The sequence below is a fragment of the Cyrtonyx montezumae genome, unplaced genomic scaffold, assembly GCF_038088225.1.
Source record: "Cyrtonyx montezumae isolate F1298 unplaced genomic scaffold, pur_monq_1.0 scaffold_25, whole genome shotgun sequence".
Classification (NCBI taxonomy): domain Eukaryota; kingdom Metazoa; phylum Chordata; class Aves; order Galliformes; family Odontophoridae; genus Cyrtonyx; species Cyrtonyx montezumae.
In genome coordinates, this window is record NW_027071992.1 from 15,676,774 (window position 1) to 15,691,182 (window position 14,409).

The 14,409-nt window shown below is 42.6% G+C and overlaps 1 protein-coding gene across 2 annotated transcripts in view; it reads left to right on the top strand.

The window, feature by feature from the left end:
* LOC136050883 (phospholipid-transporting ATPase ID-like) overlaps positions 1–14,409 on the top strand; it is a 79,517-nt gene that overhangs the window by 55,292 nt on the left and 9,816 nt on the right. For both annotated transcript variants that reach the window (XM_065740063.1, XM_065740062.1), the window contains exons 14-22: positions 1,913–1,956; positions 3,517–3,682; positions 4,117–4,305; positions 4,644–4,759; positions 6,373–6,537; positions 8,903–9,014; positions 9,686–9,791; positions 10,606–10,753; positions 13,299–13,482. In XM_065740063.1, the coding sequence (XP_065596135.1) occupies positions 1,913–1,956; positions 3,517–3,682; positions 4,117–4,305; positions 4,644–4,759; positions 6,373–6,537; positions 8,903–9,014; positions 9,686–9,791; positions 10,606–10,753; positions 13,299–13,482 (1,230 nt within the window). The remainder of the gene's footprint in view (positions 1–1,912; positions 1,957–3,516; positions 3,683–4,116; positions 4,306–4,643; positions 4,760–6,372; positions 6,538–8,902; positions 9,015–9,685; positions 9,792–10,605; positions 10,754–13,298; positions 13,483–14,409) is intronic.

Below are 14,409 nucleotides of genomic sequence, written 5' to 3' on the forward strand. Positions count from 1 at the left end.
AGCTCTAACGGTCATGTGCAGGACTACCTGTCAGATATATGATGACAGCCCAGATATTACATTATTTGCGTATCTTAATATGATTTTCAAGTCCATTGTTTCTCTTGCTTCCCCCTTTTGCCATCCCTTAACTTCCTTTTTCCTTCCCGTTTCTCCACTCAGCTAAAGAACTTGCACCTTATTACTTTGTTTATTCATTGATCCCAGTTTTACTACATCTATACACAAATAGGTATATATTTTCTGATATATGAATATATGATCTCAGCCCTTTGTGGTGTTATTGATATGATTACCCAAGTCTTGCTAACTTTGTAAAACTCTTATTTCCTGAAAGGCACCCAGTCCTCTCTTCCAATTGTATGTGGAGTCCAGCTGTTTCTCACATACTCTTACCCACTTGTGAAATCAACTATTCCTCATGGTGGTATAATTGTCAGCTACTCACAGTGTTATCTTTCACATCCAGCATCACGAGCAGTGGTTTTACGCATTCTATTCAAGCAGCTTACCCTTCATCCAGCTTACTGGCTGTCAATGGCATGGCCATTCATCTGCAGTCCTAACTTGTTTATTGGAAACAATAGTTGTTAGTGCCATTAGATGACAACAGTTATTGACTTAACAGGCTTCTTCGTGGTATAGCCACAGGCAGTTTTCTTCATCCAGCTCAAGAGGTTCTAGAAATTCACATACTGACTAATTGATTAACAACATTAGACTCCCTCAGAGAAATTAGTCACATCTTATTTGTAGATTGATGGTTGTGTTGCCTGTACAGACCTACTGATTGAATTAGTGTGCCAAAAGGCTTGTGGTTTCTCTCAGTGCTATCTGTTGACCTAAATGAAGGAGTAACTTCTTCCTATAAATCTTGCTTGGCGTATATTTGGATGACACAACATCAGTAAGAGTGCTTCTATGTACTACCCAGTGTTAGTGCTGCAGTTTGAAAATATTCTGACTGCTGATTTGTATGTCCTTTTGTAGAGCTTTGTGTTCAAGAAATGAATGGGAAATAGGTGGAAAGAATGCAGTCTATCCCTTCCCCTCCCCCAAATACTTAGCTGTTTTTCCAGTATATTTTGGATTTTACACTCGGAGCACTTTGAGAAGCTGTGCCAGAATAAAGGATGCACTGGTTCCGCTGCCAGGGAGGATACTCTATAGGCTTAGGTTTGCCACTGAGGAGAAGATGTCTTTTGATTACAGTTCCCAGTGGGATCAACTGCTGTGCAGTTCTCAGGAGAGATGGCTTCTGAGTTTATTTCTACAACTTCAGGGCTTTTGTGAGGCAGTACCAGTACCTTGAATTGACTGTAGTCACAGTTGAGCTTGGATCTGACAAATATGTAATTTTCTGTGTTTCAGTCCTTTTTAAAAAAGTATTGAATCTGGCTGGCCTGGGGACAGTCCACAGCTTCCTAGATGTTTGTGTCCAGACAGAAGTTTCAGTAGTGAAATTCCTTTCCCTAGAAAGGAGATGTTATTCATTTCTCTGACTAGATTGTCAGTTCAGCAAAAATACTGTCTGCACATGGGAAAAGGGGGCTTTGGCAACTGCTCTTCAGTTGTCTAGGGACTGCTGCAAGATATGACCCAAGAGTTGGATTTTGTCTCACATTCCAAAGGAAAGACACAAGAGAAGTCCTGAAAGCACCGTCTTAACAGTCACTTCTAAGCAGAAGTCAGTACTTACCCAAATTGTAGACAACTTTGTGATAACTGCTTTCAGTTTTAAGCACGTCAGTCTCTGGATTTTGTCATGGATCTGATCAGTACAAATCACCAGTCTCCACTCCACATCTCATATGTTTATTAAAACTGTTAAATTTGGCACTGGCTTCAGAACACTTCCATCATTGCAGTTATCTGGAGTTTATGGGATAAGCTCAGTCTTTCTTGCTTGCAGGTGATGTGTATGATAAGTCTGGGCAACGGATAGAAATCAGTGAGGTAAGTGCTCAAGAGCTATCAGAACCTGTGCTTTCTGTGAACCTGTCTGCAGAAGTGTCTGTGGACATATTCCACCTACCTTAGCTCATGCTCGTTCCTCCTTGTCCTAACAACACTGAGGTGTGTTCTTGAGGGCATCAGGGGCTCGTCATCATTGAGTTCCCTTCTAGTTTGCCTACTTAAAACTTGCAGGATGGGCAGCAGTGTTCCCTCAGCTTCATGTGACATCCTACTGTGTGCACAGCTCCTCTGTACACTTAGGTATTGATAGTGATTGGAAACTTCGACACTGTTGGATTTTGTTATTCTTGGCAGTGAATTAAGTTCTGGCTGGGAATCAGGGAGTTCATTTCATATTCATAGCAAGGTCACTGTCAAACTTCCCTACTGTCTGGACATTGGAGGGTGTAAAAAGGAGCAACTTCTTTGTTTTCTCCTGCTTCTGCTTGCTGGCTCAAACCCCTGTCTTGGATTTCACTGCCTAAAATGTCTGATAACTGTGTGCAGAAATCCAAGTACCAAATGGCTAAACAGTGATGAAAATCCCACTCCTCATCCCAGTGATTCATTTCCAGACCCTTTAAAACTCTAACTACCCACTGAAACTGGCTTTTTGCTCTGAGTGCTGTGCCACCAGCTTGCCCTCCCTCAAGCAGCAAAATGCTGAGGGCTGGCTTGCTCGGGGAAGGATGCTGATCTGCTCCCAGCCCAGAATCTCCTCCTGCCCTACACCCACTGCAGTAGTGTCCTGCAGGGTGAAAGGCTGCTGCTGCCCACACACCCATGGTGCTGCAGTGTTGGGACCTTCTTGCGCAAATCAGCGTAGGTTGGAGGGATGTGCTGTTGTGGTAAGTGCAGAATGTCAGCTGGTGGAGGTCAGAAGGATGACTCTCATCCTGGAAACTCTGAGCTCACTGAGGGTGGGACAGGAGTGAGGATTATGCTGGGCAGGCTCCGCAGTGCATTCCTCCAGGATACTTCATGCTTTGAGCTGTTTCTCCACTGTATTCCTCTCTGCCTGGGGGCTCCTTGTTTTCAGACAGTAAGAGTAGGATGGGCCCATGAGGCTGAACTTACATCACTCATTTGTCATCTTTTTTCCATATCATTTTTTTTTCTTGCTTTAGGAGAATGGGGAACACAGCTTTTTGAATTGTTTTAAATTGAGCCTCCACATGCCCATGTCTCAGACAATCACTGACATCCATAAGATGCTTCTCTATGTTTTGAAGGCACATGTTTCTGTACTGTAGGAATCCTTTGTTGGGGGTCCTGGTGGAGTACTTGCTACAGTACAGGGAGGAATCTATTTTGATAATCATGCTGTCAGCCCAAGTGCTGCTCTGAAAGGCACTTGAGTGCCTGTGACTCAGTATCTTTGAAGACCTCCCACTTCATCATTCTCTGATCATGATTCATCATTCTCTGTCGTGAGCAACTCTGCAAGAGAGAGATCTCTGTAAATGTAAGAGGACAGGGTGGGCAGGCACTGGTGTACATGTGTGCGAGGGCTCAATATGCAATATGCAATATTGGTAACACCAGTCCATATTTTTACAGAGCACAGAGAAGGTTGATTTCTCCTACAACCAGCTGGCTGACCCAAAGTTTGCCTTCTATGACCACAGCCTGGTTGAAGCTGTGAAGCTGAATGATATCCCAACACACAAGTTCTTCCGGCTGCTCTCCCTTTGTCACACTGTGATGCCTGAAGAGAAGAAGGAAGGTGAGGACTGGCAAAGGCAGCAGGTGGAGTGGCTTTGTCCATTGTGTGCCTGTGGTTGAGATGGGATTTCTGTAACCATTGCATCTCCAGTGTGGAAATTGCAGGTGCCACAGCGTCCCTCAGCCAGGAGATGGCTTGTCCCACTCATCTCTAGCTCACACAAAGTTCTCCAACCTTAATTATTATATGATTCTGTACCATCTTGGAACGTGTTCAAGAAACGTGGAGATGTGGTATGCAGGAAAACTGTTTAGTTGGCAGCGCTGGTTATAGGTGTGTGGTTGGACTAGATGATCTCAGAGGTTTTTTACAACCTTAATATTCCTATCATTCTATCATTCGAGTTAATTGCTACAAAAATAATAATAATTATTATATCTGTTTAGCTCAAAAACAGAGCAGAAGTCATATTACCTTCTTTCCTTGCGTGGCAGGTAACTTGGTGTACCAGGCCCAGTCTCCTGATGAGGGAGCCCTTGTCACTGCTGCCAGAAACTTTGGATTTGTGTTCCGGGCTCGCACCCCGGAGACCATCACTGTTGTGGAAATGGGAGAAACAAAAATCTACAAACTTCTGGCTATTCTTGATTTCAACAACGTCCGCAAACGAATGTCTGTTATTGGTAGGTTTCTTCCTTCCTGGGTTTTTAGGTTTATGAGAACCTTTACTGGCAGCAGATCAAATTGTCCTTGATTTCTGAATATAGATGTCCTTCCTGAAGTGCAGGTTTTAGGGCTATGTTGTCTTAACAGATCATCTGTTCAGACCAGTGTTCAGCCTCTAAGGCTGAGAGTAGTTGCGCTCTCTTCTGTTCTAAGCAAAGTTCATCTTGGCTCCTGGGATTCTGCCAACATTTCGTAGAGTTTGTGTGCCTATGAAAACATCTGTTTTGATGCAAATGCTATGAATCCTGACAGCTTCAGTCTGAGATCTGTAGAATTTTTCTCCTCTTCCTCATAGTGCGCAGTCCAGAAGGTGACTTGACTTTGTACTGCAAGGGGGCTGACACCATTCTGTATGAACTTCTTCATCCGTCCTGCGAGTCTCTCAAGGAGGAGACCACAGAACACCTGAACGTAAGTGTTTCCTTCTGCCCTGCATCTCTGCATTTGGTGGTTGCTTTTTCTCCAGGTATGAAAATGTAATTTGTATTGAGGCAAAAATCATATTTCAGAAGCAGCATCCAAACAAGTTTCTATGTATATGTTTTTGTGGGGCTTTTTTTGTATTAAATCATGTATCACCAGGTACTGTTTAAACTGCTTTACATTATCTGAGACATCATGACGTGGATGTCAAATACAGTTTATGATGTTCAGAAGAACTGTATTCCTCTGTAGTAGGAGGTAGAAGCCAGGCAGGGTAGGTAGAACATGTGAAAATATGATCTAGTGGAGAATCATGACCCTTCACATGGCAGGAGGGTTGGAGCTAGGTGGTCTTTAATGTCCCTTCCAACTCAAACCATCTAATGATTCTCCCACATCATGCAAGGCAGCCCAGAAAATGCAGCTCTCAGGCTTGTAGATTTTTGTATGGTTAGTGTACAGTGAGGTGTGGTGAGAAGAGAATGTTCTGGCCAGTATCTACTTTGCCCTGTGATGCCAACTCCAGCTGGTATGGAGCTGAGCACAAGATAACAGAATATTTTGCCAGGGAGGCTTAGCAATAGCACAAACATCTCTGCTTACTGCCTGAGGAAGAATGTGATGGATGAAGGAGAGGTCAGAGCACAGGGAGATGGGCTGCAGTTGTGGCATACCTAAAAGGAGGCTGTGGCGAGGTGGGGGTTGACCTTTTCTCCCAGGTAATAGCAATAGAATGAGAGATGATGGCTTTAGGTTGCGCCAGGTTGGGTATTAGGAAAACTCCAAAAGAACAGTGAGGCTCTGGAACAGGCTGCCCAGTGAGGTGGTGAAGATGTCATTCTTAGGAACGTGGTTTAGTGAGCAAATTAGTAATAGGTGAGTTGTTGGACAAAAGATCTTAAAGCTGTCTTTTCCAGCTTTAATGATTCTAGGATGTCATCATACTGTTCTATGATTCTGTCATTCTGTCCCTGATGCATCTTTACTTCAAGCTTGTACTTTCAGAATCCGGAAGGAGAAAGAAAGTGAAAGTCCTGTTTTGGGGTATAACTTCAATTTAAGAAAAGAGAAGTCTGCTTTAGTAGGGGGTTGGACTCAGTGATCTCTAAAGGTCCTTTCCAACCTCTGCAGTTCTGTGTATGGCTTTGTGATCTGCAGAAAGCAGAGTTACAAGGGCTTGCTGAGATGCCATGACTGTGCTGTCACTGTGCATTTAGACCCACCTCTGAACGTGTCAGGCACAGCTCTGAAATATAAGGGTGAGTCCGTGATTCCAGAGTGTCTAATTTAGGTCTTGCTACTCTGAACCACATGTTGAAAAATGGGATCCTGAGAAACAAGAGCCTGGTTGATGTAAAGGTTTAAGCCAGGAAGTTGGAGAGGATTTAGATTTTTTTTTTTGCAAGGACTGTGGACAGCCATGTTAAATGTTTTTAAAAATACCCCAATGTTTGTAGACTAAGGTGTGGTTTTTTACCTTTCCTCTGCAGACATTAGGTAAGAAGTTTTCACAAATAGCTGTTTGCTTTCAGAGTCCTTTGCAAAGCAGAGCAAGGAGTCTGTTCTTCCTTGACCTCTTCTGCCCCACCACTGTCTCGTAGGAGTTTGCTGGGGAAGGTTTGAGGACACTCGTTGTGGCTTATAAGAACTTGGATGAAGAATACTTTCAGGACTGGATCAAGCGTCACCACGAAGCAAGCACTGCCTTGGAAGGACGGGAAGACAAACTGTCAGAGATATATGAAGAGATTGAAAAAGATCTGATGGTTGGTATTTCATGGAAACTGGGCCAATCTCTGGGGGAGGCAGTGAGGATAGTGGTTTGTCAATAAACAGCTCAGTATGACTTCAGTAAACACTGCATTGCAAACAGCTCAGTGGGCTGCTTGACAGGAGCAGTTTGAAATATGGCAGTGCTGGGTTTTCACTGGCACCTCCGTGCGGTGCCAGTGATGGGGTGTCAGCCACCAGTGCCTGAGAATGGTTTTATTTTATCTCACGTGGGTGTTGGAGTAGCTTTCTCGTGATGAAGTGACATAGCAGAGCCTAAGGGAGGTGGCAGGGACACAAATATTTCATAGCTATCCTTTGTACTTGCAAATGGCTGATCTATTTATTTTCCTGTCTTTGAAATGGCAGGCAGTGAGTAATCCCTAGGTCCCCCTCCATTTCAGAGAGAGCGACGCCTTTGTTCTCACAGCCTTGGGCAGGATGGGAGGTGATGTCCATGAAGATGTTTGTGTCAATCTGAAACAGGGCTGAACTGTGATCTTCAAGTCATTCTTTTCTCCATGAGTGTTGTTGCAGCCCTGGGGTTTGCCTGTGTTTTACAGCCATGAATAATGAATGAAAAGAATGTGTGGTATCTGAGGGAAAACAATTCAGCTTTTGCACTCACTGTTTCTCTGAGATTTGGGAAAGCTAGGGAGCTGTACTATTGCTTCTTCCATTAGCTTTATGCTCAGGACACTGCCAGGGCTGGGAAGAAGTAAGTGTAAACCTAGAAGCAGCTGACTTCTAGAAGCTGCACAGCCCATGAGGCAGAGCCTACTGCCCTCCTGGTCTCAGTAGAGTAGTGGAGAATGCTAATCCTCCAGTCCAGGGAGTGCAAATGCAGCATGAGGCATGTTCAGAGCAGGAAATACATAGAAGTCAGGGAGCTACATGCTTTGCAATTCAGGATGATTAAGCTCATGGCCTGAATAAAAAAGAGGTCAGAGGCTTACAGGAGGAATACCAGACCTTTCTCTGTTCCCTTCAGGGGAATGAGTTTATCCCCAGAAGGTGCTGCAGGGAGAAACAGAGAGGTGTAGGAGAGCTTGGATTGTGAAGGAGAATGAGTACAAGGGAACAGGGTCAGCAAGGGAGTAGAAGAGTCTTGAGTAGGCATAGAAGACTGGCCAATATCTCAGTTGAGCTGTTGGTCAAGAGCAGAGCAGCAGAACCCTGCAAAGGGTCCTCTGAGTGAGAAGGGATATAAGGACAGCAAGAGGGAATAGAGATGGAACATGGTAATTCTCAGTGATTCATACTAGAAATACACCTTAGCATTAATTGGCTGTGAAACTCAGGAAGAGCTTCTGCCAGGAAGGCTTCACAGCTACCTAGCTCTGCAGCTGCTCTTGCATCAGGCCATGGGCAGATACAAGCAAAGGCTCCAAACAGTGCTGTTGTGCTTTCCTGCAGCTCCTGAAAAGCAATGGCTGTGGAAGTGCATGCCCTCATTCTGTGCTCCTAGGTGCATCTGACATCAGTGTCCGTCCTTGTACTTCCAACTCAGGCTGTCAGGGATAAGTAGGTGCTCCCAGGAAATGTCTTCCTATGCTCACAAGCTTTCACTTGCTGGATCAGGAACTACTGCTGCCAAATGAGGACTGAGTTGATTTCGAGAGTCTGTAGAGAATTCAGTTGGAGTTGTTGTGTGCATTAATGAAATTCTTAACTGAGGAATTATAAACATGCCAGGAAACCAAAAAGGGTCTTGTTTTCAAGGCCAACACCTGAATTTAGTCTCTCAATAACAGGAGGTATTGTAGCAGGTGCTGCCTAGGCCTGAAAGAGGGTAAAATCTTCATGTTCCTTTGACAATAGTTTAAAACCACCAAGTATCTCCAAAACACAGAGAAAACAGTAACTTTAAAATAACAAAGGCTTGTGTCCTGGTCAGTTTGAATTTAGTGCTGTGTGGCTGTGAGGAGTAGGGATAGGATGGGTGTGTTGTGGGCTGGAGAAGATGCTTTGCAGCCATACAACAGTTGCAATATGTCTGGAGCAAGCTCCGCATTGGAGAATGAATATAGAAATTTGGGGACAAGAATCCCTAAGAGTCTTCATTCCTGCATTAAATCTCTGTCTCTTATGAAGAGGACATGGAAGAACATAGACCTGCTTATGCGTGACACATGATTTTTTGCATGTTCATGGTCCATCTGAGCCAGGAGGATTACAAAGTATAGCATCTGGAGGATCAGTGTTGTATTTCATGCAGTAAATTTGCTGATGGAGAAAGAAAGTCAGTGCAACTTTATTTCTGAGTTTCATTTGGTTTTGCTTGAATGCCTGTATGGATGTCTAATGCTTGCTCCTTTACTCACAGTGGGAAGACTTACCCATTCCCTGTTCTCTGTTAAGCTGCTAGGTGCCACAGCAATTGAAGACAAGCTGCAAGATGGGGTCCCACAGACCATTGAGACCCTTGCCAAAGCCAGCATTAAGATATGGGTTCTCACTGGAGACAAGCAAGGTAAGGGGGCTGCAGTTTGTGATGCCTACTTCTCTTTCACTGGTGACATGATTGCCACTAGGACCCATGTTCTCAACCATAGAGGGCTTTCTTCACTGCCAGCAAGACAAAACTTCAGTTAGCTGCAGTCAGGCCTGCAGATAGTGCCTGTTCCTAACTCCCGACCTGAGGATGGAAGCAGTATGAAGATAGTGGCCTTCGCCAATGGAGAGATGATAGTGAGGATCTCACAGTCTCCTACTGCAAAATTAACAAAAAAAAAATAATTAAATACATATTTCCAGAAACTTGAATGTTAAAGCTGATCTTAGTTCTGTTTCTGGCATTAACGTTCTAGAACAAAAACGGAAGAAACAAAAGCTTCTGGAAAATTATGCTGGAAAGAACTGTCAATGGGATCCAGCGAATTTTGGAGAAATAATAACCTTGCAGAAACAATGGCATTTCTGGGATGCAAAAAGTGTTTCACTTCAACCAAGAAATGAGCAGTAAATTTTTGAGAAAAAAGGGAGCATTTAATTTTTGCATGTTCAGAGTGAAATAGTTTTACTTACGAAAAAAACACTGAAATGATAAAAAGAGCTATTGTCATGGGTGTAAAAAGGACACAAGAGACTGTGAGTGGGTTTGGAGTACCAAAATGGGTAATCTCTCCTGTCCTTCTTTCCCAGAAACGGCAATGAATATCGGTTATTCCTGCAACTTGCTCTATGATGACATGGCAGATGTATTTGTTATTGAAGGCAGCACTTCTGATGAAGTACTCAATGAGCTCAGGTAAATGGTTGAAGTATGCAGCTTTGTTACTGTGCACTGCTGCTGGAATTTACCAGTATTTTGTGTTGTTCCCTCTTATTTTTTTTTTAATTAGTTGATTTAGTTTCTCCTGGATGCTTTATCTGATACAGCTCATTTCAGGGATCCTTGATAGGGGCTAGCTGCCTCCCTGGAAGACCTAGGAGCTAGACCTATATAGTGTAGACATCTTCTGTGAGGGTAAACTGTGTAGCTTCTTGTTCCAAGAGTTCAAATCTTCATCAGCGAATAAGACAACAAAGACATGCATTCAGCATCAGTTGACACTGGACAAGTGATCAGCAGCCACAAAACCTTTGGCTTCAGGCTTGATCTGTGCTGTTGCTCAGTTGCTGTTGTCCATCCACATTGCAATTCTTTGCTTGGATATGATCCTTGTCTAGCATTATCTGGCAATCTGCCTTCCTCTCTAGCCTCCTCAGCAGAAATAAATTGTTAGGGGTAGGAGAAAAATCAGATTTTCTTTCAATCCTTTTCTCTGGAAGTAGGTGATTGCCAGACATCGTGCAAGAAAATTCCAGATTCCTTTGGTGGGACATTCAGATCAGTTGTTTGACTTCAAATCAGCATAGATACTGTAAATGCTTTGTAGAGTTTCAAAAGCATGTGGGTGACACACACAAAAAGCAGTAGCTAAACAATGCATATTATAGTAAGGATACATAGAAAACGGAACTAACAAAGGGAAGCACCAAGTTTCTGTCATCGTAAATCTGGTTTAGTAAATCATATATCTCTGCAAGATTTTAATTCTTATTCTGGATTCTCTTTTCAGGAATGCAAGGAAAAAGATGAAGCCAGACTCTTTTCTGGACAGTGATGAAATCAACATTCAGATTGAAAAGTCTTCCAAAAATCCAAAGGTTCTACCTGATGAGCAAGCAAATGGGGTATATGGTCTGGTTATCAATGGCCACAGCTTGGTAAGGAAGTCCAGAGTCATGCTAGGACTGAGTTTGCCTAAGAACTTAATATGTTAGAGACATACTAGAAGTCTAAAAAAGTTTAAAAATTAGCCATATATGACTGAGTGTTTGGTTTTGTTTTGTTTTTATATGTGTGTGTGTTCTTGTTTGGGTTTTCTTTTTTGAGACATCACAGGTGATGATCAAGGTTTCAGAATGAGCAGGGAAAAGCTGGACCTGATGCTCAGTGAGCTCAAGCAGTAGGGCAGATCAGTTACTCTTTCCAGAAATATAGTGGGAAAAGTAGTCAGCCAGTGGATGCACTAAGGAGATAAGATAACATCAAACCTGGATTTCAAGTATGCTAAGAATGTGGTCTACTAAATACATATATGTGGTAACAGATAGAACATATGTCATAAAACTTGACTAATAAATTATTTGATGCTTCCCATGATGTTTTTCCAAGCAAGCTGAAGTAATATGGTATAGATTAAGTTTTTTATACAACAAATGCAAAACTGCTTGGGAAGTATGGCTCCTGTGGGCCCACTGTAGATAATGAAACAACAGTGACATTTACACGGGACTATCCCACTTCTATTCAATACTTAGTATTTTAATTAACTGCTTCCAAAGAAACCAGGCTTCTTAAACCTGCAGATAATACCACACTGGGAGGAACTGCAGGGATGATGCAAGAAGTTCAAGATTAGATTTGGAAATAATTTTGGCAAATTGGAGAAATATCTTGAAAAAATAGAAAACGTGATTCAGTAAGAACACATTCATTGTCCTCCACTTTCACATAATCAACTGCATGCATACAAGATCAGACATACGTATGTAAAAGCATCACCTGTTACTACTTGTGAAAAAATCCTTCTGCTCCATTTGGTGTTAGTGAAGTTGTTGCTGAAATAATTGAAGTCACTTGCTCCCCCTTCCTCCCCCCCTCCCCCCCGCCCCCCATTTTGTTTTGTCTTGTTTTGTTTTGTTTTGAGAAAACTGTAGACCAACCAAAGAGAATGCAGATAAATCTGTGAGATCATGCATGATCTGGAGAGCACAGATGAGAACTAAGAGTGTTAGTGTTTCAGAACCTAGAGAATACCAATCTACCCTGCTAATACTTTCCAAATATGAACAAGTAAAAGAAATAGAAGAATAATATCTCAGCTTGGATATTAAGAAAAATGTCTTCTCAGAAACAGTGATGATGCGTTGTCATAGGCTGCTTGTGGAGGTAGTGGAATCATCATTGCTGGAGGTCTCTGTGGTCTTTTCCAACCATAATGATTCTATGATTCTAGTAAAACTGAGGCAGAGAGCTTGAACTAAAGATCCTCCTGCTGAGAATAGTGAAGCGTTGGAATAGATTTTCCAACCTTGGAAAACTTTTAGAACAGTTTAGTCGCAAAAATTATTTAGATACTCTTTGATCCATCTATGAGGAAGACTTAGACTAGATCGTGTTCATGTGACCTTTATATTTTGCTTTTCTACATCACAGGGAAAGCAAGTAGGTAGTGATGGAGATAGCCACTGCTTTTCAGAGACAAATTCTGGCTTCTGTATCCTGTAGTTGCTACCTCTTAATAGCAATCCAGCAAATTTAACCCCCAGCTCTATACCAGCTCTGCTAACTGCTACCCAAAAAATCTTATTGCTAGATGTGGTTTATTTCTGTGCACCTATGACTCGAAGAGTAGTAACTGTCCTTCTAGCATCCACTTAAACAGAGCATCTGGCCTTTGTGTTACGCCCTTGTCCATTGGTATTGTGTACATGTGGTCTTGCTGAGACATAGGAAAGAACAGGGTGCAGTAGCAGCATCATATAACTAGCTATCTCTGCACCATGCCAGTAGTAGAGTTTCTGTGTGATAGCTTCTGCAGGTGCTGTGTAAGCAGGGTGCTGTAGCAAAAGCCATCTCTAGCTGTAATCACTGGTAAGTGCACTAAAACCAAATCAAGAATAGATCTCTTTCATTGCCTCCCTGCCCTGAAAGGAGTGAAGGAGGGTGATAATGACTCAGTATTTTAAAGCTCTTAGTTCTTAAATAAAAAAAAAAAGACATCTGGACAAGGCATTACACAGGAAGGACTGTGGGCTTGCTGTAATGGGTCTGAGGAGAGAATCATAGAATCATTAAGGCTGGAAAGACCAATAAGATCACCTAGTACAACCTCCACCCATGCTTGAGACCACTGCAGACCATGTCACTTAGTAAGTTGAAGCTAGGTATATTCCACCCATGAATGTTGATGCAGAAAAAAAACATTGAAGAATAGAGCCAAAAACCACAATCTGAAAGAAATACAAAAAATTAAGCCCGCTCCCACCTTCTCTGGCAGAACTGGAGTGGCAACCAGGAATCCAACTATGCTTTGCTTTCTTAGGTCCACCTAAGCTCAGTGTTTTCAGGCACACTTCCCTTGTGCTGAATGGAAAAACTCCTTCAGATCTTCATTTTGTTACCACAGTGTCCTTTTTGTCAGAGCACACATTGCTGCTGGTCTGACACAAGCTAGTAAGAAACCTCTGTGCCTTTTCTTCTCAGGCCTATGCGCTAGAAGGGAATCTGGAACTGGAGCTGGTGCGAACAGCATGTATGTGCAAAGTGGTGATCTGCTGCCGGGTGACTCCACTGCAGAAGGCCCAGGTGGTGGAGCTGGTGAAGAAGTACAAGAAAGCTGTGACACTGGCCATTGGAGATGGTGCCAACGATGTCAGTATGATCAAAAGTGAGTAAGGGCTGAGAGCCAGCATGCTCCAGCAAAATGACATGCTGCCATGTTTGCTGCCTGAGGTGTCCTAACCCTGATTCTAACCCTAACCCTCTGAGGGGCCTCTGTCTGATCCCCTTGTGACAACAATGGTTCTGTCCCAGGTTTCTTGATTTCATAGGCTCAGTCATAGAATCACAGAATCATAAAGGTTGGAAAGACCACTAATACCACCCAGTTCAGCCATCAACTCATCAAACCCATCTGTGGTTTCAGCCTTTATCATAGACTTGAAGCTCACTGGGGTGCAACTAGTCCACCTGCATGCCATCCTCACATTGGTAACGCAAAGAACAAACAAGTTTGTTTTAGCAGGTGCCTATCTGCCATGCACATCTTTCAGCAGTCAGCACAGTGTAACAGGATTTTTTAAACATTTCCATGTGGGGGGGACCTTTGTCATTTATCTCCCACGTGTTATAAAATACAGACCTCTGCACTCCTTCATCCTTGAGCAACATTTGATGCTGCATTTCCTCAATGAATTTATGAAAAAAATCCCATAACTATGTATAATTAAATTAAGATTATTCAGAAGGGCCTGTTGCTAATCTTCTTGTGTTAATTTGCAAGAATTTATTAACTGAAGCTGTTTAATTAAGAAAGAAAAGGCTAAGTAGGAAGCTTCAAGGGAAATAAGTCAGGCAGCCAGTCAAGAAAGGATAAGAAAAGCAAGTTAAAAAGTGTAAAATGATAATTAGAAACTAACCCTGCCACTACAAGAGTGTTGGGACTTTGGGATTTTATCAACTCATTGTTCCGTGGAAACTTTTGAATCTTAACAACCTTTAGCCATCAAGATTGCTCTCATTAGTTACAGCTGTATAATTAGCTGTCATATTAAACTTTTTTCCATATTTAATAAACCCAAGCTGCTATTAAAAG